The 25,326-nt window shown below is 39.7% G+C and overlaps 1 protein-coding gene across 3 annotated transcripts; it reads left to right on the forward strand.

The window, feature by feature from the left end:
- Positions 1 to 1,194: 1,194 nt before the first annotated feature.
- On the forward strand, positions 1,195 to 20,802 carry si:zfos-943e10.1 (GRAM domain-containing protein 2B). 3 transcript variants are annotated; one of them, XM_036586386.1, is made up of 12 exons: positions 1,195 to 1,368; positions 15,445 to 15,594; positions 15,785 to 15,845; positions 15,938 to 16,010; positions 16,370 to 16,473; positions 16,778 to 16,876; positions 17,781 to 17,921; positions 18,327 to 18,423; positions 18,764 to 18,844; positions 18,940 to 19,039; positions 19,389 to 19,496; positions 19,953 to 20,802. In XM_036586386.1, exons 1-12 carry the CDS (start codon positions 1,277 to 1,279, stop codon positions 19,966 to 19,968), a joined length of 1,122 nt encoding a protein of 373 aa, XP_036442279.1. In that variant the 5' UTR covers positions 1,195 to 1,276; the 3' UTR covers positions 19,969 to 20,802. The 3 variants fall into 3 exon arrangements, with proteins under 3 accessions (XP_036442279.1, XP_036442280.1, XP_036442281.1); XM_036586387.1 differs by lacking the exon at positions 1,195 to 1,368 and adding an exon at positions 8,689 to 8,849; XM_036586388.1 differs by lacking the exon at positions 1,195 to 1,368 and adding an exon at positions 13,692 to 14,296.
- The last annotated feature ends 4,524 nt before the right edge of the window (positions 20,803 to 25,326 follow it).

Here is a 25,326-nt window from a genome sequence, read left to right on the forward strand (position 1 = left end):
TTTGAAAAGAGTTTTATGTAGCCCCAAAGGGTTCTACTCTTGTTGCGATGTAAAGTTTGTAACAACAGAAGAACCTTTTTGGTGCTATATAGGACCCTTTTCAAAAAGGTTCTATATAGAACCATATACAAAACATTTTTCATCAATCTGTAGAACCATTTCACCATGCAAAGAACCATTTAAGCATGCAAACGGTTATAAACACTCTCAAAAAAGATGGTTCTTTAGTAAAAATGGTTCTATATAGGACCATGGATACTCCGAGAACCCTTTTGCATGATTAAAAGGTTCTCTGCATCATGAAAGTGTTCTTTACGTTGATGGAGAATGTGTTGTATATGGTTCTATATAGAACCTTTTGAAAAGGGTTCTATGTAGCCCCAAAAGGGTTCTGCTATTGCAACAATTGGTGCTATATAGGACACTTTTTAAAAAGGTTCTATATGGAACCATCTGCAGCACATTCTCCATCATTCTGAAGAACCATTTTACCCTGCAAAGAACCATTTGAGCACGCTTTTCATTAAATGTTTTTTTGATTAAATGGTTCTTTGCATCATGAAGGGGTTCTTCAGATTGATGGAGAATGTGCTGTAGATGGTTCTGTATAGAACCTTTTTGAAAAGTGTTCTATGTAGCCCCCAAAAGGTTCTGCTATTGTTATGATGTCAAGCTTGTAACAACAGAAGAACGCTTTGTGGTGCTGGTGTGGAGAGGAGCTTTACAGCAAGTAAAACCACTGAACGAGTCTCTTTGTCTCATATTTGAGATTAGATTATTAAAGACACTATTTATGAAAGTCATATTTGATATCACAACTATTTTCAGATAGGCTGGAGTCCCCATCTCACACCTAGAGTGACAAAATAATAAAATACACCACGTGAACCACAAGACTTGTAGATAAGAAAGCATGTGAGTGAAGAAAAAACACAAATACACCATTATTAGTCAGCAGAACTGCAATTCAGTCTTCAGTATGCAGCCTATACTGTGTTTCCCCACCCAATGCGATTTTAGCACAGCCACATGTGCCTCTTCCATAATAGGCAATGGGCGGTCCCGAATTTGAGCGCCTGCGCGCTGATTGGAGGGCGCTACTGACATGACGGTTTTTTTTAAACGTGGACGTCCTCTGATTGGTCCGAACGACTTGGTCCGATTTTGTCTCATTTTAATCAGCATACGGGGAGGAGGGGAGGAAAAGCGGTCAGATAAACCGGCAGGTTGGAAAAGGAAAAGGTGGTATTTTGAGGAGACACCGGCTGGAGGAAGAATGATTGAAAACAAGAGAGAGAGATTAAAGACGTTTTTGAGGAAAATCGACGAAAAAGCCATCTTCAGAATCAAGCATCTCATGAAAGAGAGGTGAGTGAGTTATGCTAGCCCGCTAGCTAATCGCGGCAAATCCTGCTTTCTTGTTTGGTTTCCTCGTTTATTCTGATTTAAATCGGATTAATTGTGAAGAAAAACGGTTGAAAAAGTGTCCGAATGTGTTTTAAGGCGTCCAGGTTTTTACACAAGAGGAATTAACGGTTATTAGTGTCTCCCGTTATCCGCTAACCAACGTTACATCCACCCCATCACACAGAGCCGTAGCGTTAATCTAGCTAGGTTAGCTAGTTGAAAGGGGAACTCCACCGATTTTGCAAAAATTCTGCATAAGTCAGTAGTTGAGATGTAAGCAAAGTCGTTCAGAATGTTTTTTTTTTAATGTTAAATGTGAAGATATGAAAATATAAGTTTTCTCTAGGGACTGTTGTGCCTTAGAACACCTTTTTTGTATCCCTCCACCATGAATGGATTAACATTAAATTGATTAAATACCTTTTAGACAAAAAATGAAATCACAAAACTGCTGTAAAAGTGTCTCAGACATCAGGTAGTGTATGTATAACAATTTCATGTAATAACTTTATGCGAGGGACTTTTTAGAGGCCTTAAACTTCTCAGATTTCTGGCCACTGTGAACAATTCTTAGTATTTTACAATAAACCACTCTGAATATCTTTGTTTACATGTTAACCATTTATTTATGCAGAAATTTTGTAAAAAATGTTGAAATTCCCCTTTTTTCCTGTTTGTTTTAATGGATGCATGGCTATTCATATGTCAGGATCTTCTATTATCTTTATAAAGGGACCTGAGATGATGGTTATAGATATCATGCTGGGAAATTCATCATCTGTTTCTGCTTATAGTGTTGTAGTTCTTGTGGTTGTGATTATTATGGTTCATTTGTTTCATGCTTGGCCCTCGTTGCGGATGTAATCTGGTCATGTGGGGGTTTAAGGGACTACTTTAAGCCTTGGCACGTTTCCTCTTCCTTATTTCATGCTGGAGCTTTCGGTTGGTTAAATAAATGGTGGGAAATGCTTGATTTACTAGGGCAGGTTGGAAAAGGCATCAGCTGCCCAGTCTTGCCAGTGATGACCCGTCAGTTTGAAGCATCTCAGAGATACAGAGAGTGTTTATACATATAAAAGTATTCATCAGGTTCAGTAAAATGGTATAGTGAACTCAGTTGTTGTGGGAAATCTGGCCAAAGCAGGCCATATGGTTTGACCAGAGTAATCTAAAGTCACATTAAAGGTGTGAATTCCCGAGCGTAATCAGGTGTGATCACGCATTCCTTTCCAATTGCACTTCCACTTGGTGTGAAAATGGAGATTGACATGATTGTTTACGTGCAAATTGGCCGTCTACTTAGCTGTGTTGACCAAATAGTTTTTGTTGTGCCAGTTTTACGCGTCCACGTCCCCAATCAGCGGCTGTAATCTAATTACATCACGCACTGGATTCCATTGCATAATTAATACCTTGTAAGTGGGTCGGATTGACAAGTATTCTTCCTGTTAAGGAGATGAGCCCCCGGGACAGTCAGTGCAGTTGGGTTCTGCAACGTTTGTTGTGGTTAAAGCTCTATTTTTGCCCACTCTCTGTGGGTCCAGCTGCAGCTGGTGTACCAGGTGCTGGTGTCTACACTGTCTGGGCTGAGGCTGTTTCCAAATGGAGTCACGTTACAATCCACAGTGCATGGAAAATCAGCTGACTCCACAATGGCTCCTTAATTAAAGATTTTAATGCAGTATTGCAAAAATAAAAACTTCAGAAACGGTGTATCGAAGTTCTACGACTCCTTAATCTCTTCTAAGGGTCTCTCGTTAGTGTCTTTCGTGGAAAAAAAGAACAGAAAGTTATAGGTAATTGTTAGTATCAGACTTGATATTTCAGTTTTGAGGGGTTGGAAATAAAGATAGACTAAGTAATGCTTTAGATGAGGCAGTTCGGTTAAATTCTTTGGTTTTACAGTAACATTAATGACCTGTATAAGAAATAAAACTATTAAAATGTGAAGCAAATTCAACCTCAGAATTGAAAATGATGTTGAACATGAACATATTTAGTTATTAAACTCAGAAGTTACTCACTAACTACTATGAATTATGTGGTAGCTACTATGAAATTAACATGTAAGTTATGTAGGTAATTTCAGTGGTTAAGCCAGTGGGAGTATGTGCCATTAAGTGGGTACTGATCATTAAAACGGCTCTAATTTTAAACCCAAGTCAATTTTAGGTGTGGTCGCACTGGTTCAGTCCAGAGATACCTCTAAGAAGAAAATCACAGACTTTATGCTATGCATTATATGCATTATACCAAAATTAGAGACTCGTAGGCCTGTGGGTAACTCTTGTAGTGTAGTAGTTCTCAGAAACATGCTAACGATTTCTACCCAAGCTGTGGATCTCAGAGTTGAGCAAAAGTTCACGAAGGTTTCTCTTGTTTAGTACCTTTGCTGAAGGCGATATACAGAGATGGGTGTGCTAAATTCTTCACGAGTCACTTGAAAAGCTCGTCAGTGTCGCTGACACTTTCATTTTCTCTAAAGTCATTGTGCTGGTTTTCCTGGAACTGTAAAACCTCATAGCAGAGAATCATATCCTCGTTAATGTGACCTAGTGTATCATCTGTATGGGTGATGGTGTCACACAACATTATTGATGTTCAGTTTTAGCAATATTGATAGATAACAGGAACTTAGTAGGGATCTAACAGTGCAACAGGTGTTGTATTGAAGCTTATGGCTAGAGGATTAGATTGGGACACTGTAAAGCAGAGCTTTTGTTTCAGACATACTTTATAACATTGAATACTGCATATCACTCTGCATTGACTTGAGACACCGCTGTATCATATCGAACCAAATAATGTAGTTAAATACAGATAATGCCATTTACTCTGTACTTCAGACTGTTTTGAAAGAGTTTGAAGTGCATAAAAACTAAGTTTTCTTCTAGAAATTGTTTCTGTATGATAAATATCTACAATAATACGCAAAGTATAATTTTAAAAGAAGCAGAACCAGTCAAAACAAGCTATGCCAGGCTTTAAAGACATTTCTTTAGCATAGCAGCTCTCAGGAAGAATGGACTCATTTATATTTATTAATGCAAGCTTACATAATTCAGTCATTGAGGTGTAAGAAAAGTCATTCAGAGTGGTTTGATGTTTGGAGAAACTTATCTACTCATACATTTTTACAGTGTTGGTGATCAGAACCAAGAGACGCAGTGTCTACAGCACAGTTATAGCCATTTTATTTATTATCCAGAACCGCCAGTGAACCTACACGTGTCTTCTGAGTTTTTATATGTAAGGGTGAAGATGGTAAAATAGTGGTAAATCTGGAAAAATGAATTTTCTTTTGGGACCACTTTTTGGCATGTACCTCTCCACCATGAATAAGGTTTAAAAATACGTTTTTAATCAAAATCTTCTCTTCGCTTCACACGTTTGGTTCCTGTCAGCACCACTGTGGACAATTCTGACTTGGCAAATTTCTCTAGAACAGAGAGCATTTCACATTAAACCACTCTGAATGATTTTTTACATGATAATCTTTAAAGCAAGAGAAAATGTTGAAATATTTCCTTTGAAGGTCATATGATGATCAGATTTTACCAGTACTGCCCAGGGTTTCCACCTCATGATTAAGCTCATCAGCTGTTATGGAGTGACATATAGTTCCCAATAGCTGTTTTTGTGTGAAAACAGGCTCCCAGCAGGATCATGTGAGGCTCAGGTGGGAATTCCAGGCAGCGCAGTGTTGGCCCTGTTAGCCAGTAGGAAGAAAGGCCCCCTCTGTGCAGACAGTCAGTTGGAGGAAGTCGGTGTGATGCATTGTGCCACATGACTCACACAAACGTCCCCTCTGCTGAGGGGCTGGACCCCGGCCACAAGTGGTACATTGTTGTTTGGCCTCCGCGATTGGTTTCTGGCCTGAACTGACCACTTTGCTGCTTTAAAGCACAGTCCATTACGTCCGCCCTGTTCTTTGCTCGTGGCTCCACAGTTCAGCCGAGCGGCGGTGAAGGGCGGGAGGCCTTTTTTCATGCATGACTACCATGCAAATTCAGAGCGTTCTCCTTTGGATGCCCCTTTTGCTTGCTTTCAGATTGAGGCTTTTGACCATTTGACCACTTTTGAAGATAAGCTACAACAAACAATTATGTGGTTTTGTAGATTTTAGGAATGCAGCAATTTGGGAATCTTCTTATCCAGTAATTTTTTATGTACGAATCTGCCAGTGCCAATACATAAACATTTCTAAAAAGTAAAAATTAGGACACTTAGTTTAGCATGACAGAGAAATAAGGCATAAATATTTGTAGGATTACAAATCATCACTGTCGGAACAAAATTATTGTCCGTTTTTCTCATTTTTAAATTTTTTTTGCATGATTTAAAAAAGGCCAGCTGCCTTTTATATTGTTTCATTTCTTGAATAGTGGACCAACAGAAATGGTCCAAGAGGTAGTTGGGGTAAAAATCTCATTACAATAACTTATATTAAATGTTAGACATGTGGAGATGCAAGGTTTTCTTCTGAAACTGATAAATTGCAGTAGATAAAATGCAATAAAACGCAGATATTTTAGTGCATTCTGTTCTTCCGGGAATACAATAAATATGTCGTCAAATATTGCTTTGAAATGTCGTTTTTTAAGCAATTATCTGCCAAAATTGAAATGATCCTGATATCACCGTGTATTCGCACAGAGGCACCTTTTTTTAGCTTTCTTTCAGGGTTATAAGATATAATAGAGCATCTGTTGTATCCCGTATGGTCAAAAACCAAACAAATACTTCTTTTTCCAGCATACGTCCAGCTTTCTATGCTTTTTTCTTCCTCAGTTTGCTTTTATGGCTTTCGCTGGCCTTCGTTAGCTACAGACTCTCCTTCTGTTCGACAGTCCAAGCTGTGCTTTCCTTCTGTAAACAGTCTAAACTCAAACTAAACACCAGTAGAAATTTAAACAAGCACTGCACTATACTATTTTAAAACTATGCCCACAGTGGTGAATATTGCACCGCTTTATGTTGTGTTTTGCCTGTGCTTGCACTCCTTTCAGCCCCTGCTGTAGTCGCACCTCATTCCACGTCCATGTATTTTGCTAAGGAGGAGCTTGCTCAACTTCTATAATGTGCCACCTCATCAGGAAAGGATCCTGAGAAGGATCAGTCGCTTCCTGGACCGGCCTAAGCAGAGCTGTACCTGTTACATATTCCATCCCAGCTGCTGTAGGTGTATCTAAAATTACACTCCAGTTCAAAACAAAATACTGCTACACCGATGTCCTCAGCGGCCCGTCCGGGGGTCCCAGCGGTGATGCCGTTCTATTTCAGGGGTGTAAATCTTCCAAGACTGTCCTTTGATTATGTAAAGCTGGAAATAGATCGGACATTGCTGATATCAACTTTGTGCCAGTCTAGCTTCATTAGAGTACATGCTGTCTCGGTGCAGGCTGGTAGGTTTGTAAGGTTATACGATAGAGGAGCGGCAGTAAAATCAGCAGCACATCAAACTTAAAAATAAATGTTCCCAAAAGGTTCTTGGCTTGGAGGCGCAGTCCTAGGAAAGACTTTTAATTGCTGTGGAAACTTTACATTGTCTGCATGGTCTTTAACCTTTGAAAAGGCTCTTCACACTTGCACATCACATTTAAAAAATGGTTATTTAGAGAACCTTTAGCAAAGGTTGGTTCTGCAGTGGTGTTGCACCACGGAGCACTGCTTGGCACCTGATAGGCACACCTTGAAAAGGGTACACAATAGAATGGCATTTAAAATAAGCAGCACTGCACTCTTTAAAATGAAGGGGTTCTAAAACGTTCTTTGCCTGAAGGTTCAGTTCTAGGAGAACCATTTACATTTTATGGCCATAAAAAGGTTCTTCATACTCTCATTTACAGAAATGGTTCTTTTAAAGAACCATCTATTGAAATACACATTCATATAGGCTGTAATTGCAGCCCCCATGTATATGGCCACCCAAGTATATTTGGATGGATGGATGGATAGATAAATATAATTGCACATAAATTTACATTTCATCTCCAAAATAGTAACTTCACAGGAGAGGGCAAAAATGTTATTTACTTTCAATGTAAGTTAATGGAAAGACATTTTATTCGAAGCAATTTTGAAACATTTCTATTGGTCCAATCATCATGAAATTTAGTAAATTTCATGAAAAGTAAAAATCACAAAAAATGGAGATGTATGTTTTTCATTGGACAGCAACGATAAAATAGGCAAAAATAAAAATAGACGTAAATTAGGCAGAAATAAAAAAAATACACAAGTTAAGGCACGAGAGAGTTGGAATAAAAGTGTATCTATTCGCATTAACTTTCAGAATGAACTTTTGCCTAAACTTCAGTGCAAAAACAATTGTTCATTCAGGCCTAACAGCCACAGAATTATGGTAATACCTGTTGGTATTGGCTAGATTGGATATATCAGTGGTTCACTGCAGTTTATGATGGATTAGGCAATCTGTTAACCTCCCATGGCCTACATTTTCACCATTCCACCAAATCCCCAACTCACGTCTGCTGATGTGTAAGCCCGATGGCCCACAGCCCTATTACCTGACTGGGACAGTCATGAGCTGACGTGGTTCCATTGAGGAAACAGCAAGTTAAAAGCAGCTTGAAGAGTCACGTCATCAGAGATGAGCGGTGAGGTAAGTGTTGTTAACTGGATGACTCAATCCGCCTGTTAGAGTGTCAGCTGGACATTAAGGGTCACACTGATAAGAAGGCTCAGGATCAATGGAGCGGTGACGGCCACTATGGCCCACATACAAACCTCACGAGACGGTATTGTAAGCGCGCACACCCACAGAGCGCTGCAATCAAGCGATGTGGGATCGATGGAGCAGCTGTAGTCGTAGCTCACAGCAAATCAACACTATCATTTATTTCAGGGCCTCCAATCCAGCCTAATGTCTTGTTTCAGATCCTGAGCCTATTGTAGGTCCCTCCTGCTTTCTTTCGATATTACTATGAACTCTGAGGCTTTGTTCAATATGCTTCAACAAAAGATGGACTGACATTACAAAGCCCTTTGTGAGGGCTCCTTTTGTTCCACTCTTGTATGCTTTGCATTCCTCCTCTTTGCTTTGATGGCATTTAAATAAGAAAGAGGGATGCTATTGCTTTCCTTTCCACCACCCACAGATCCTTCCACAGTGCCCTTGTTTCCAAGGAAACCCCAGCCGAGCAGTGCGAGATGGTTAAATCTTCTCGTTCACTCTTCTCTCCTTGGCTCACTCTGTTGGTTCAGCTCCGTTGGTGAGAGCAGCCGCTGTAAAAAGAGACCTTTAGACCCAGCTGCGTTCCTCCTAACTAGACGGTGAGGTAGAAGGTCGAGGGCCATTGCTTGAGTCTAGACCGCACCGGAGAGGGAGAAGCTTCGCGAGCTCCGTCCGTCATGGAGAACGAAAAGAGCCCGAGCCATTTGGAGACAGCAGATGCTGTGGAGGGTGAGGAGGTGGAGAGGTAGGGGTGTTTTCACGTCGTGGTGGTGGTGGTGGAATTTCTCAGGGACTGGGGGAGGAACAGCTGTTACGCGCCAGTGTTAGCAAGCCTCGCGTGTCGTGACTTGATGTTGGAAATGTTTGGGTGCGTTTCGCGCATCAAGGATGAACACAGCCTGCCACTCTGAATAAAATCTGAAAAATTTGAAGGTGCGTCAGATGTTAAGTAAGACTGTGTTTTTTCTGTGTGCGGCTGCTACACTTACAACGTGCCCTTTCATTGGTGCATAGACGTTGTTTGATGGGCATCTCTTGCAGATCCTTTGCATTTAGATCAGTATTTCTAGAGCTGTGGGCGACGCTGCTCACATCAGATGGAAAGTCTTGGCTCTTCTTTTTCCAGGACATTGGAAGTGTGATGAAAGTTCAAGGCCTTTGGCTGATTAACAGATAACGAAGCATTAAGCAGACTTCCCTGTTTGTGTGAGTGCCTGTTGCAGTTGTGATACCCGAGCTGCATACAGTGGTTCCAGAAGGTTTGGACACACTACATATACGGTATTAAGTTCATTGTGTTCGGAAACCAAGTGACATTCATTTTAAACAGACCATTTCAAGACTGTTTTCTTCTGCAAAGTTTTTTTTGGCTGTTGCGTTTCAGATCCATTTGAGCAGTTTCTTTGCAGTCGTCTGTACGTTTGCATCCAAAATCCCTTCGTGCACTTCTGAGTTCACGATCTCGCTGGTTGGAATTGGGGGTGGGCGAAGAAAAATGGCAAAAATATATAATCGTGATACATTTCAACGATACGTATCACAGTGTTTTCACTCACAGACACAAAACACTGGTAGTGCCACATTTAGAAACGGACATCAAATGATTTTTATTTAATATTTTACATACTGAACTGCACTAAATCTAATCAGCACCAGTGCGCTCTCTGTTTTTTCAGACATATGTAGGTGGTCAGTGTACTTCAGGTATTGACGATATCCATGATATGCTCAGAAAAGCATGTTGTTTATCATAATAACAAGATTTTTAACGATTAAGATAAAATTTCATCATATTGGCCGCCTCTAGTTGGAACTGTTCTCTACACTCTTAAAAAAGATGGTGCTTCAAAGGTTTTTTAGTAAAGAAAATGGTTCTATATGGAACCGTGAACACTCAAAGAACACTTTGCATAACTAGGATTCTTTGCATCATGAAAGGGTTCTTCAGATTGATGGAAAATGTGCTGTAGATGATTCTGTATAGTACCTTTTTTTTTTAAATGGTTCCATATCGCACTCAAAAGAGTTCTTCTATTGTTACGATGTCAAGCTTGAGAACCGTCTATAGCACATTCAATCTGGAGAACCCTTTAATGAGGTATTGGACCCTTTAATCATGCACAGGGTTCTTTGAGTGTTCATGGTTCTATATAGAACCATTTTCTTTGCTAAAAAACTGTTTAAAAACCATCTTGTTTTTCTCTGAAATAAGTCTCATTTTATTAAACCTTTTATTTGTGAACTTCATTTAAAGTTTACCAAAAGTTCAAGTATCCTTAATTAGTGATTCAGATTCGTTTACTTATTGATAAGTTTAAATTAATCATATTAATCATATTTGCTGTACTCTTTGGTTGTTTCGCTACCTTTAACCTCTAAAAAAACCTTTCCTGAACCAGCAGCAACCAGTTAGATTAATAATCCACATGTTTTCGTGTTGCCAGCTTGTTGGACTGTAATCTTGATTATGAAACGAGGGCAGTTATGAACGTTCTTTGATTTTAAAATGGCTGACTGTTCACCAGCAAAGCCCACAGGAGGAGGAAGCCGACAGTTCAAGGCGAGGTTTTTTTGTTTTCTAAGCTGACGTTTTGCTGCCTAGAACAGGATGTGGTGATGCACCTATTTCCTCATTAGCATTCCCTCAACAACATATGGCTTAATTGATTCCTGGTAATGACCTGGTTTATAAGAATGCCATTTTACAGTAGAACTGCACTGCGGTACTAGATCAGGCTAAAACTTCAGTACGTTTATTGCAGGCTTCCTTTATGCCAGCCTAGGTGCTGCTGACAAAGAGCTCAGCCTAGAGAACTCGGCCTGGCAGATTAACTCAGTTTTCATTAGACTCAAGAAGTGTTGCGGCTTCTTGTAGCCTAATGTGACGCATCGTATGACTTTAAGGAGCTTTAGGTTTTCATTACTATTGTTTTTTTCTTTTCAGAGGACAGGCTTTGTAGTTCGGACTCACTTTTAGCATGTACCCACACTCTGGGTTAACACGTCTGGTTAGCACTGTGCTATTGATGTGGTTAAGCTACAGAACTGCAAACAACCCACGGGAACTGGCTCATTTCTGATAAAGCGCACCAGCCGAGTTGTTCTCTATAAACACTTGCCAAGCTCGAACCACAACAATGCTAAGACTTGCTGAGTAGTGCAACACTAGCATCTTCTGCTGGGACATTTAGGTAATTTCCTCGATGTACATTGTGTGTCTGCATTTCTCCACTCAGCACATTGTTCAAGTTTACAGAAGTGTCCAGCATTATTCATGTTTAGTTAGTCACCACCTTTAACCTCTTTAACTCCTTGAGACCACCAGTGGTTCAAAAACACACTTCGTCATATTCTTCATAACTTTCATATTTCATAAGCTACATTCATAAGGTGGGGGTCATATGAGAGCTGTAACTGTCTTCTTTCCAGTCGAATAGATGGGTGATGTAATTTTAAACCCTTATAATAAAAGAAGCTGAACTCACTATTTTTTGTCTACTGAAAGTCGACCCATTTTTCCACAAATCTGGGCTATAAACTATAAACAGATGGCGTCTCTTCAGTGATCTGCTCTGTAAACATTATTTTTATAAAATAATACAAACAGTGTCTAAGATTTTTGGCTTTCAGCAGTAAATTGTAAGCATATAGTAATGTGTGTATGATCATAAAACATGTTCTGTTAATTTGAGGGGAGCTTTTGCAATGAATAAATAAAAAATAAATCAAAAAATAAAAGTTTACATTTATTTCATGCAGTTACTGAATAATGTGCCTCACGATTTGGTCGTGTGAATTCAGATGGACAAACCAAAATGTACCCCGGAGAATAAGAGGTTAAGTATTTCTTTGAGAGTAAACAGTCATGGCCTGATCTCACGCCCTTATGAATGCACCTATTGAAGTGGAGTGATCTGATCCCTGCTTCCCCATAAATGGCATGCGATTTGAATAAGGGATCACATTACAGCTGCAGAGAGCTTTTCATATGAGCTGTAGCTGCTCGCACTCAGAACTGGAGCTTTTTTCCTCTTTGTTAACTTTCTGGAGGTGTAGCATTTATCCTAATGAGCTAAGAGTTACTCAGACACTGTTTCAGCCCCCCGAGGCCAAAGACCTACTTTTTCTTGGGTCTCTTCATCAGTCATGACACAAGCTGTGGGGAACAGCCTGGTGCTAAAGCCAGAGACAAGCAAAGGCCTCACAGCCTTACACAAGGTCAGAAGTAGGACAGAGAGCGCACAAATTCATGAAATGATTCAGCGGATTCACACTTTATGATGACACTAGCCTTCCCCGTCTTCGCTGCCATGATTATCTGTATATAGAGCCGTAGAGCCAGCCCACGTCAGTGGAGGAGGGGTGACGCCAGCCTTTCAGTCTGCACATGCGCCCACACATTTAAATATGTGGCGTGCTGTGGGCATCGCCTGGGGAGGAGGGAAAAAAGCAATGCAGGAAGCTCTTAAAGGGAAAATTCCACTGATTTTATGTAGGAATAATAATTTGAAAATGCGCAGAAAGTTGCAGCTGTTCTGAGCAATAATGTAGTAATGTTATAACTGAAGTTTGGGGGGAGGAACATGCCTAGAACCCCTCCTTCTTCCAATCTGACAACCTAAAAAACTCACCTCCTCACCTTCTGTTCAATCTGGCTCAATCAGTCAATCAACCTTTATTTAACCTCGGAGAACATTGAGGGTGACCCTCAGTTACAATGTTGCCAGGTTGATATAGGAAAAAGGGATTGATAATGTGTAAAACGTATAAAATAATAAAAATAAATTTAATAATAAAAATGACTCAGATGAGGAAAGTATAAAAAATGAAATGTCGATAATAAAAAGACAAAATAATCGTAATTAAAAAAAATTAAAGCATAACTAAAATGTAAAAGTTAATGAAAGCAAAATAAGCTAAATAAAACAAGGAGGATAATATATATATATATATATATATATATATATATATATATATATATATATATATATATATATATATATATATATATAAGATATATAATCATAATTAAAACAAAAATTAGAATATGAGTAATAGTAAGTAAACAAACTCCCTCAATCCCTTCGTCTTCCCTCATACTACCACCACCATGTTGAAGGCATGGTCACAAATTGAGATCTACATGTGATTATTGTCTATAAATGCAGGACTTTCTTCTTCAGCAAAAAGACCAGCACGTCCATTTCTTTGAATAATGTAGGCTAGAAATTGCCGCTCTTGCGATTACCAAACTACTCTTTCGAATTGCAATTTCAATAGAAAACGCAGTAATTGTTCCGCTCTACTCAGGAAAGTGCACTTCCTCTTGGAGCTGAGTTAACAGAGCTTGTTACTGCCCCCTTCTGCTGACGCTCTTGCTCACGTCTAGTGAAGAACTTGCACCATTTTCATTCCACGACAGCGATTTCAGCCTCATATTTCAAAGAAAGAGCGATGACACTCTTTGAAGGAAAGAGATTGTGATCTGGATTGGGATTGCAGCACAAAACGGAAATCACATACTTTCAACAGTCCTCCACAGAAGTGGGGGCTTCCAAAGAGAGCAGGAAGCGAAGCACAGGAAGCTGACGTTTACTCCCACTCCCTGCTGTCTGTATCCCACTTTCTTCCTAGCTAATTCTGGGGGAGAGCGGGTCTGTCATTAGCCGTACTCCACCCAGGAGCGCCGGGTCTGTTTTCTTTTTTAAGGGCCTGTTACAGCATTCGGGTTCTTCAGGAAGTGCTGTCTGAAAATCCTGCTTTAAAAGTAAAGCATCCATTTTATCGGAAATAAAGCAGAACCAAGTGGGTGGGACTGAATTGAGCAAGTCCTCACCTGTGTGCTTGCACACGGGGCATTGTGTACATTTGTTAGAGGTGTTCCATTACATCGCGCCATGAGGTGTCACACCTTTTCGAGCCAGGCCCCACCTCTTTTAAGAATTTGCATTGTGTGGAATCCGCTTTCACTCTGCACACGCAGTACCAGGTTCACCGTCTTAGTTTTTGTTTATATTCTACCCAGAATTTTATATAATAAGGACTTATACCAAGTGGCTAGTTGGACGAATTAGCGGGAGATGGCGTGAGACCAGCTTCTTGTTTGTTTGTTTGCGACCTAAAAGGATTACGTGCTATGAATAGGTCTCTGAGTTTGAGATTATCCAGACGGTTGGAGAATCATGTGTACAGGTAAGGAGTAACACCTCCAGAAGTACTAGACCCAGTGATGCGCCTTGGGAGAGCAGCTTTTGATTTGAGATTGGACTGGGCCATCATTTTTAATTCTATTTTTTATTGTTTTAGAAGGTCTTCTTAAGCAGCCACTCTGCGGAGATTGGTAGGAAGATGATATGTGGCCTTGATGTTGAGATAAGTACGAGACCAAGGGGTTTACGGCATCGGTAAAGCAAAGTTAAACAGACAATAAAAGATGACTGGAAGTGGGTTAGTCAGCCTTTTCATAAAAAGGCATGTGACGTTGTTAGTCATTCCGGGCACACGCTCTGATTGTCCGTCACTGGAGGAAAAAATTGAACTTTTTTGAATGTCAGAGAGATAAGCAGTTCCCGGCACTCACTTCTGACTGATCTGCTTTGAAAGTGTGGGATTATGAAATGTTCTAAATAAGGCATGTAAGAATAGCGGTCATTGTCTGTGGTGGAAACTGTTATATCACCTAAATGGTCACTATTTCCAGACTGTTATTACTGTATTGATGTTAAGTAACTGGGTTTGTCACTTTTAGCCCTTAGTCTTTTTATTTGTTGTGGAAATGGAAGGGAAGACCATTGTTATTGCTTTTCTCACTGTAGATAGATAGATGGATATCTGCAGATAATTGTTAAAAATATGGATAATTTAAACCAGTATTTGATGCGTTCGTTGTGGTGGGGGAGAAAAGAATGTATCTAAGCTTAAACGCTGGGCTGTTGTACTGACATTTCTGCATTTTATTCACTTTACTGCATTTTAACTTCATACAAATCAATATTACATTAGTCTGTAATGCTAATCCGAGTATTTCTACATCTTATAAATGTAGCATCAACAGATATGTGCTTGAAAAATATCAGACATCAGAACTGAATTCCTGTATCTGTGCATACAAAATACGTAAACATGGAAAACATAAATACCTGCCTTGATAAATGTAGAACTACTAAATGATTTTAACATTCAAAACAAAGACATTTAATAGAAGAAATCATATTGGAAAACCCATCTGGAATAAAAGAGTCCCTAAAAATGTTCCTTGCAGCCTCGGATTGCCCATAGTGCCTCTCTGAAGGGAGCTTGACACATGAACTAAATGCTGATATGCCTCTTCTCTTCCGTAGCTACCAGCCAGAGACCGGCACGCTCCCTGCGAAGATGAAGAAGGGGAAGACGAAGAAGAAGCTGGAGCCCAGGAAGGCCCTCAGCCTGGAGGAAGCCCAGCTGGAGCTCCAGCACCAGAGCAAGAGCTTGAGCAGGCCGGCCCTGCCCAGGTACAGCACCTGTTATTGGAAGGCGTTTAGTCGTTTATTTTCTGTTTTGTTCTTAAACTCTCCAGGCCTGAGTCAGTGCTTAATCATCTGGAGCCACCGTAGCCAAGGTTTTAGAGGCTACGTGGCAGCTGTGAATAGAAAAGAATGTGAAGAGTCTGTTTGAAGTGTGCATTTTTTTCTTTGTCCTCAGGTCTCTGACCGTTGGAGGAGAAAGGCCTTTGGAGAGGAATGACAGCATCAACTCAAACAGTGTAAGTTTGCCTTATACTAAAGTATAACTATGGAGCTTGAAGCTGCTTTTACGGCCTAATTTTTCACGTTTGTTTCTGTTCTCTTCCTACAGAGCTTTGTCAAGCACAACAAAACGTTCCACAAACTCTTTCCCGATATCCCTGAGAGCGAAGACTTGCTACATGGTGAGAGATCATATCGATTAGATATCTATAGCACAGTTTACTTTTACCTTCAGTCCTTTCTGTCTTAATCACGTATGTAGATCTATAGCACTGATTCCCCACCTTCTAAATGCATAGCCTCTGTTTTGCTATGGTAACTAATGCTAGAAGAACTCAAAGCAGGAGGCAGTTTGTTCGGACTGACCTTTCACTTAATTGCCTCGAGCTTTTAAACAATAGTGCAGGTTAAGCAAAGGCTGAGTGGAGGTGGGGCAGCTGCAGCTGACAGAAAGGCTGTAATCGCACTGCGACGTCACACCAGCCTCAGAGTCGCTGCATCAGGCTTTTGTAACCTTGTATGTGTGCGCGTGTCTTTCCAGCCTACATCTGCGCCCTGCAGAGAGAGGTGCCTTACCACGGTCGTCTCTACATCACGGACAGTAACGTGTGCTTTCACTCCTCTGTGCTCCTCAAGGCCACCAAGGTAAATAATATAGGCCAGCTGACCTTTGGGATCATAGCACAGTCAAATTAACTGGCAAACAGCAGGTGCAGTCATGAGCAAAGGAAATGGGTCACTCATTAAAAGATGTTTTTCAGTGAGTGGAGCAGTCATTGAACTTGTAAATGTATGTTAGGGACAGTCTTGACTACCCTGGTCAAATTACAGGGAAGATACTTTAACGTGGCATATCATGCAAGTTTTAGTGCACAATTGCTGTGTATTATGAGTTTAACTGTATACTGGAAAAAGGGTATGTATAACTGAATCGGTGCGTCTCTTATAGGTGGTGATACCTGTATCCGCTATCCATGTTGTGAAGAAGCAGAACACAGCTCTGCTGGTGCCAAACGCCCTGTCCATACGCACCAGCATGGGAGAGAAGGTCAGTCTCATACACATTCTGCGCTATGATGAACAGAAAAGTCCACCTGCATAGCTAGAGCTGCAGAACATGTGCAAAACATTAGTGTTTCGATTACACTTCACATTTACCTCATATTGAGCCGTACAGTATGTTAAAAGCGCACTGGGTTAAGCAGTATTGTGACATAAAGGGCCCATATTATGGAAAACTGAATTTCTCTCTATTTTGAAAGGTGTTTGAAGTAATTTGTAAATGAAGTAAAAACGTACTGTCCACTCCCCAGTCCTGCAGTCCATATATAGAAAAGCTGCAAGAAATTGCCTGTTGGGAATTCATTGTTTATGTGATGTCACTAGAACCAACTCATTTACCTCTACTTATTCAGTTTAGTCCCGCCCCCTCATATTGAAGCTCTAAGGAGTGTTTCAGAGCTCATTTGTCTTATGTCAATCTTAACCAAAACCTGTTTAATTCTAAGGGATAGGGAGAGGTCAGCAAATGGCTATATAAAAATGAATTATGACCACTTTAAATGCTTTAATTTGTTGTGTAAATATCCTTATTCATCAACACACCCACAAAAACACTGCTCTGAAGCTGTGATTGGTCAGGATGCCTTTAGCACACAGCAAAAAAACATTCTGAATGGTTACACAGCTCTTTACCATATTGCTGCCTCCTGTATTGCAAAGGCTAATATCACAGTGCCGACTTAACAAACGACACACAGTGCAGCCCAACCTCGGTCAAACTTTAAAAAGGAAACTATGTGTAATTAGACAGCCATGAAACCACAGCGCAGAACCCACAACTGCTTATAAATAGTGTAGTTAGAAAAGAGCCTTAAGTAGATTACTATTATTATGTAGCAAAGTGCTGTGAAGGGCCTTCCTCTTGAACCGTGCTTGTGTTTGTGTTGCAGTATTTGTTTGTGTCCTTGCGGAACCGCGAGGGCTGCTACAAGCTGCTGCGGTCAGTCTGCCCCCAGCTAGAGGACGGCAGCACCAACAGCAGTCCACTCTTCTCTTCCCCCGAGAACAGCTTTGATCACAGCAAACTGGCGGTGAGTATCTTAGCCTTGTACACTCTCTATAACTGTGGTGTTCTGTAGGGATGGAAACGTGCATGAAGATAAACTGATCTTGAAATATATAATAATATTCAATAAAACGTGCGCTCACTTTGTGGTTCAAAATGACATGCTTGAGCAATTTTCAGACGTAAAAATCCTAAACGCTTGGTGTATTTATTTATTTTAAATAGTTCCTCCAGTCCCATTCAGTCTGTTTTATTGAAATAATTCTGAATCCAAATAATTGAAGGAAATCGCTGTAAAATTTGATTTGAAAAATTTCATGCACTGAGTTGTTTTTTAACTGAACTGGGTAGTCGTGAGGTCAGAGATTTACCCCCCTTAGGGTAGTACTGGATGTTCTAGCCGTGGCTAAATACCTGTGTGTGTTTGCAGAACTCCAGCCAGTCCAGTTTAACCGATGCCTATGAAGAGCTGGATGGTGCAGATTCAGGCCTCGTGCTACAGCCCCCTCCTACTCGACTTAACAGAGGTAAGAGAAAGTACATATGCACACAGATTCTCACACATCAGCCTGCCCTGGTGCCCTGTAGAGACCCAGTGGAGCATGGTGAAGACAGCTTTTTACCGCTTTATTATACCTTTTATTATAGATTAAAGATTAGAGCTGGTCATCATGGTGTGTGTGTGTAACACCTTGATACTTCAGGGCAAGTTGGAATCAATAAAAAGGCTAGATTTGTGGCAGAATCAGCAGAATCAGATTGGATTCTTTTTGTCCCCCTTCTGATGTCAGATCCATCATTTTCTACCCAGTATTAGATCTGCGTTCAGTAGCACACAGTGAATTTTTGAATGCTTGTGTCTTATAGGTACAGTATCAAATGGAAGTCCTTCCACCTTGAGAGTTCCTCACAGAGAAGAAGATGAGAGTTCCACTGAGGAGTACTCAGGTACAGCATACGCACACGTTTGAACAAAAAAAATGCATAAATATTATGAGTGATTATTGCATTGGTTGCTCATTTAGGCTTGTGTCTGTTTGTAGGGACGTCATGGGTGTGGAGTGTGACTGACAGGGCCAGATCAGTGCTCATTCAGAGAGAAGCCACCAACCTCAACACACTCCTGCTTATCTACTTAATGCTGTGAGTTCATTCACACCCATACTATATCGCTGTTGTTGGAACAAAACCTCCTATCTCCATTTTTGTTGTTTTTGCAGTTTTTGACATAATTAAAAAAAAAATATCTGTTGCCCTTTATGATGTTGGTAAATTTCATGATGAATGGACCAAATTAAATGACCCAAAATTACTTGGTAAAAATTCTGGTTCCATTGACTTACATTTAAAGTAAAGTAGTTTTTTTCCTTCTCCTGTAAAGTTACCATTTTGGAGATACAAGGTTTTGTTCTGGTTTTGTTATATATATATATATATATAATGTGTGTTTTTTAACTATGTAATAACTAATTTTTGTTGTTTGTGTTGATAGGGTGGTGCTGCTACTCTTGTCCTCTGGTTACATCGGCCTGCGTATCGTGGCTCTAGAGGAGCAGCTGACCTCTCTAGGAGCTCTGCCTGAATTCACTCTACATAGCGGGTAAGCTGCCATTTCTCACTCATATTAGGGGTGTAAAATAGATTATAATAGATAATAATATTATAGTAAAATTAAGAACAACGGACGATATAATTTGCTCGTTTACTTAATGTTACTGTTGTTTACTTGGTATAAGTCTGTGCGGTAATGTAGGTTAATGGTTGAAATTGTATTATCATAGCTACTCTTGAGTTAAGGTCGTAAAATTGCAAAAGTAGTGATTATAAGGGCTCCAATAAAGACATTAGGGGCCCCATTGTGATTGCAGCGCCACTATTGCCTGTAGTTGTATCACTGATTATAATCGATTATAACTGATAATTCCAAATCATTTTTTTTTTATATTTTCTGAATGTAAAAGTAACTTTTCCACTATAATGTAAATTGTTGGCCCAATCAGAGTTGTACCAAATTGAATTGAATCACACTGAAGTCCTCTCTCACCATCGCTTACAGGTACAAGGACACGTAACCGAGCAGATTAAAGGAGAGATGTGTTGTCTGATGACCTCGAGGAGGAAAGGTGATTCCTGCCGATGTACCAAAAAAATCAACTCTGAAGTCCGCATTTCAACATTTACGAAATCCCACTAGACCCCAAAGTGCTGTGAAAGGCAGACCTGTTTATTTGTGGACCCTCATCGTCGTCGAATTCCAAGGAGAAAACCGCAGATAACCAAAGGGCTCCAGTGAAAATTGGACCTCAGCGAGTCACCTGAGGCTGTTGCTGCTGTGCTTTTCCCACAGCTGAACGGGGAAAAGTGGAGGACAGAGCCGAGCAGTTTCCTTAAAACGAAGCTGTTCATCACTGTATTCTATTCTTGGAGTTTTGTCTTTGCAGACATGATGGAGATTATTTATTGGTTCCACTCAAGTTCTACACTTTGCTTTACACGTTTAGATTCTTCTGCCCCGTCGCCACGACCGTTTGATTCTTTTTCCGCCTTCCGTCTTGATTTCCTTAACTGATCTGAATCTTTCAGGTAGTAAAACCATCCGAAAAGCGACACAATCACTTAAGCTCCTTTTGCGAAGATGATTTTTCTCTCTTTTTTTCAAACCAAAGGGTTGCAGTATTATACCTTGCTTTGACATGATTAAAAAAAATCTTTTTTTAAGGATCATTGCTTGTTGGCAGCCCTTTAGTCTTTTTTGTATTACTGGATGCATCTATGCACAAAAAAATTACGATCAGGTTTTTGAGAAAAGTTTTATAGTCTTGTTTTTGTTCTATGTGTCTTTTATACTTTGGTCTACTTGGGTCAAAGTAGTTTGACATGATGCCTAATCAAATGAACTGTTTAAAGGAACGGCTGTGAAAGAACTGATGATGATGTCTTAGTTTCACCCAGAGGCACTGAAACGGCTCTCTATGCAGCCCAAGTGGGACATTTTTTCAGATTTACTACAAAAAAGAAAACAACTACGTTCACCATTTCTGGTGTGCTTGCATGTCGGTACCACCCGGAAAAAGCAGGTCTATTGCGGAGGTACTGAAAGACCCCCAAGCAGTCAAAAAAATGACAGATACTTGAGTCATATTTCAAGAACTGAGAAAAACATCATGGTCCAAAATATGCATGAGTAATTTGTGTGTTTGTGAGCGTGTTCGGTCCTTTTGGAGAATGTGTTGAAAACTGAGTGTCTTGTAATGCTTCAAGTGAATCAGTGCACTTTAATGTGTAAAGCAGTGGTCATTAAATCTGGTCCTGGGGGGCCGGAGTCCAGCACGGTTTCACAGTTTATGTACTCAAACCTCATCAATTAGTTAGTAGGAAAATGACCAAACTGTACAGAATCCAGTCCTCAGGACCGGAAGTGATGACCACTGGTGTAGAGACTGTACGAAGGCGTCATACTGTCCAGTGAGGAGGAGAGGGCGATCCTGGTATTGGCTTATTCAAGCTCCACCCACAAATGTGTTGTTTCGTAGCAACTGTTGCTAGGTGGGAGAAACTTTCAGGCTTTTCAGAACTTTGGCAAAAACTTGTTTCGTCTAATGACATTGTTTTTGTGAATTTCATGTTGAAATTATACATAAAATTATGTAATTTCAAAAATATATTAATTTTAAATCTGTAGGTTGGATCATGTTTAATTAGCTTAATGTAATCAAGCACGTATTGCCTATTTTTTTAGCCAACAGTCCAGTTCGGGAGCCTAGCGTTTTGAACTGAATACTTAATATTCTGTATTAATCTGATTTGAATATCTTCCTGAATAATGCATTTGTGGGCGGAGCATGGCTAGGTCAATTGTCGTTCATTCTGGAGTGTTAGATGGTGCTAAAGAGCCTTTTACTCAGGGCTGGGAGTTCATGAGCATGAGCTCCTAAAGCATCTCGCACTAAAGACCCTGTTCAGCTTTGTTTTGGTTAGCTTTGAGGGTCCGTCGACCCTCATCAGTGGTGCAGATCCTTATACCACTGCCTTCCATTCAGCAGACTGGGGTTCGGTTCCCCGCTCGAGCAGGCCTGCTACAGAGTCCTTGGGCTGGACTCCCAACTCCCCGAGATGCTTTCGGAGCTTCTGCTCTCGGCTCTTCTGCTGCTCCTTTTCTATTTCAACATTTGGGGTCTTCGAGTGCGTTGACTTGACAACATTTTTTAACTCCAGATGAGTTTATTAATAACTACCATGCCTGTGTACCACCTGGACGAATATGTATATGTTCCCAATGAAGCGGGTGCGTGTTGATTATCCCGCTGAACTGTTTCACAGTCTTCAGGCCAGATTTCCTGATGCAAAAATGATGGAATTTGTTTTTTTTTAAGCGAAGGTGCTCCGCCAGGCTTCTCTGTTGGACTATAGTGAAGTACTATTGCACATCGACAGTATCGAAAGAACATCGGACTTCAGTACCGGAGCACCTTCGTAGTCATAGTTAACTTTAAGTAACCACAATGCAAGAATCCAAACCGAGTGTATCATTTCTCTTATTTTGCACTATTCAAAGTGTTGTAAATAATATTTTGTATTGATTTTTGTCTTCAAAGAGTCCCCTTTGCTCTATTTATTGTATTCTGTGTAATTCAAAGTGGTCTCTGTGAGACTGGCTTTGACTATGAATAAATCAAATGATGGGGAAAAGTATGTACAGTGTCTTTTGTGTGATTTCATCAGTGACACACAGTTAAAGAGTAAATATGATTTGTTAGTTAAGCAGGCGTTGAGTGTTTGCTTTCACTCTATCATTTATCAGTGAGGACAGTAAATACACTCAGTGCGCCACCTGGAGGTCAAACCCAAAGCTCCCTGTGCAGAAGTTTCACTCATTCTTCAGTATGTTGGCTGGAACACTTGAGCCTGACCACGGTTTTTAATGTGAAACTGTTACAGATCAGCTGATCAGTTCATATTACAGGGCCTGCACTGCATCACTGTGCCTTTATTATTTTTATTTTCTTGTTCTCTTAACACACAACACAGCTCGAACCGCTTAACCGGCACTTCAACCCCATTTCGTAGATAATCTCAGTGAGATGTTTTCAGAGAGGTCTAGTTTTCATTTTGATAACTTTTATACTGTTTAAATATTTTAGACTAAAATAATTTCCTCACAGTCTGAATTCCAGCTGCCACAGATGATGATGTGCTTGAAGCTGATTGGCTGAGCTTGAAGTTTGAAGTTTAAACGCTTCTACTGTGCTCTGCTCTCCTTTACAGCCTTTTATGGCTTTATAAACTCATCTTAATCTCCTTTCTTTTCTTTCTTTCTTTCTTCTTTTTCTTTCTTTTTATTTTTCATTTCTTCCTTTCGTTCTTGTTTCTTTTTCTCTTTATTTTTTTCTTTTTCTTTCTTTGTTTCTTTCTTGTTTCTTTTTCTCTTAATTTTTGTTTTTTCTTTCTTTTTCTTTCTATCTTTCTTTCTTTCTTTCTTTCTTTCTAATGTCTTTTTTCTTTCTTTCATTCTTTCTTTCTAATGTCTTTTTTCTTTCTTTCATTCTTTCTTCATTCATTTCCTTCTTTCCTCCCTTCCATCCAGTCAGTGCAGACAGAGATTTTGTGTCATGAATGCTGAAGATTTTTAAAAGGAGAAAAAAAACCAGTAATTAACTTTTTCTCTTTTTATTTTTCTTTTCTTATTCTTTCTTTCATTCTTTCTTTCTTTCTTTCTTTCTTTCTTTCTTTCTTTTTCTTTCTTTCTTTCTTTCTTTCTTTTTCTTTCTTTCTTTCTCACTTTTTCTTCTATTTATCTTTTTTTCTTTTTATCTTTATCTTTCTTGTTCTTTCTCTCTTGTTTATTTTTCTTTCTTTCTTTCCTTCTTTCTTTCCCCTTGTAAGCTCTGTATTTCCTTCAGGAAATGTAAATCTAGTTTTTGTCGTCTGGTATCTTGAACACTCCTGGCTGAAAGGTATCCATAATTTATAGATCAGAACCAGCTTTGACTGGTTTCAGTTGAGTTTCACAGGGGTTTGTTCCAGTATCGTGTAGCTTCAGATCTCACTTAATGTGACGTGGGGCCAATTTGACTATTCTTATCTGCTCTGTCTCATTAGGACCAGAACAGTAAACCCACTTATTCCTCTCTGAGCTTCTAGAGCGCGCGACTGTTCTGTATCCGGCCTGCTACTCAGGAGGAACAGCAAGTAGATCATGTTCACTGTTGTTGAATGTTTCCTGAAGGAACTGCATATGAGGGATCCTTTAATTAGTATTTAGTAACTGTGGAGGGAAGAAAATAGAGGTGGGGGCTCTGCTCGGACAAGTCAGTGCAGCCAGAGAGTTTGTGTTATGAACACTGAAGCTTTTTAAATGAAGAAAAAACAGTAATGCAGTAAAAGTCATTTTCAGCGCAGCGTCCACTTACGATTTTACCTTAAAGCGCCTGAAATTCATTTACTGTTGGGTGCAAATCAGAAAGAGTACATACAGTCGGAGTGAATCAGCGCCATCTGCTGGCCTCCTTGACAAATGCTATAAGGAGTGGTTCTGTGATTTTTCACATAGTCCAGATGTACTAGATCAGCTGGGACGCATCCAAATTTTTCTTCTTTAGTTTAGTGCTGGAGCGATGAGGCTAACATTGCTAACAAACAGTATATCTTAATAGTCACCCAAATGTTTTCTGTGAATACATCCCCAAAACGTCTCTCAGCACCTGCATTAAGGTGGTTTAGGACACAATAAGACTCACTGTGAACTAAAAAAAACTTATTATATATCTCTCCCCCTTTTTCCTTCTTTTTATCTTTCCTCTCTTTCTTTTTCTCCACTTTTTCTTTCTTTCTCTCTCCACTGTGTCCTCCTTTCTTTCTTTCTTTCTTTCTGTTTCTTTCCTCCTTTCTTTCTTTCTCCCCTTTTTTTTCTTTCTCCACTGTTTCCTCCTTTCTTTCTTTCTCCTCTTTTTCTTTCTTTTGATCTTTTCTGTCTTGTTTTTTTTCTTATTTTCTTTCTCTTTCCTTTTATCTTTCCTTAATTTTTCTTTCCTTTCTTCCTTTTTCCTCTTTTCTATTTCTTTCTTGTTTCTTTTTCATTTTTCTTGTTTCTTTTTCTTTTTTATTTTTCGTTTCTTTTTCTTTCTCCTTTTTTCCTCCTTTATATCTTTCCTGATTTTTTCTTTCTTAGTTTCTTTTTTCTTTCTTTTTTTATCTTTTTCTTTCTTTCTTTCTTTCTTTCTTTCTTTCTCCCTTCTTTTTATCTTTCTTTTTCTTTCTTTCTTTCACCTTGTAAACACTGTATCTCCTTCAGGAAATGCATATCTAGTTTTTAGATGGCCAAAAGCGACTAATCTAAATATCAGAACCAGCTTTGACTGGTTTCAGTTGAGTTTCACACTCGTTGTCTTAAATGGCTGCCCGAGTTCAGCTTCGTTCATTTTATAGTTCAG

This window comes from Colossoma macropomum, unplaced genomic scaffold, assembly GCF_904425465.1.
Source record: "Colossoma macropomum unplaced genomic scaffold, Colossoma_macropomum, whole genome shotgun sequence".
Classification (NCBI taxonomy): Eukaryota; Metazoa; Chordata; class Actinopteri; order Characiformes; family Serrasalmidae; genus Colossoma; species Colossoma macropomum.

Coding starts and splice junctions, on each gene's coding strand:
- si:zfos-943e10.1 (XM_036586386.1), top strand. CDS start 1,277: ATGATTGAAAACAAGAGAGAGAGATTAAAGACGTTTTTGAGGAAAATC. Junction 15,595..15,784: donor AGCAGGCCGGCCCTGCCCAG/GTACAGCACCTG, acceptor CTTTGTCCTCAG/GTCTCTGACCGTTGGAGGAG. Junction 16,011..16,369: donor GAGCGAAGACTTGCTACATG/GTGAGAGATCAT, acceptor GTGTCTTTCCAG/CCTACATCTGCGCCCTGCAG.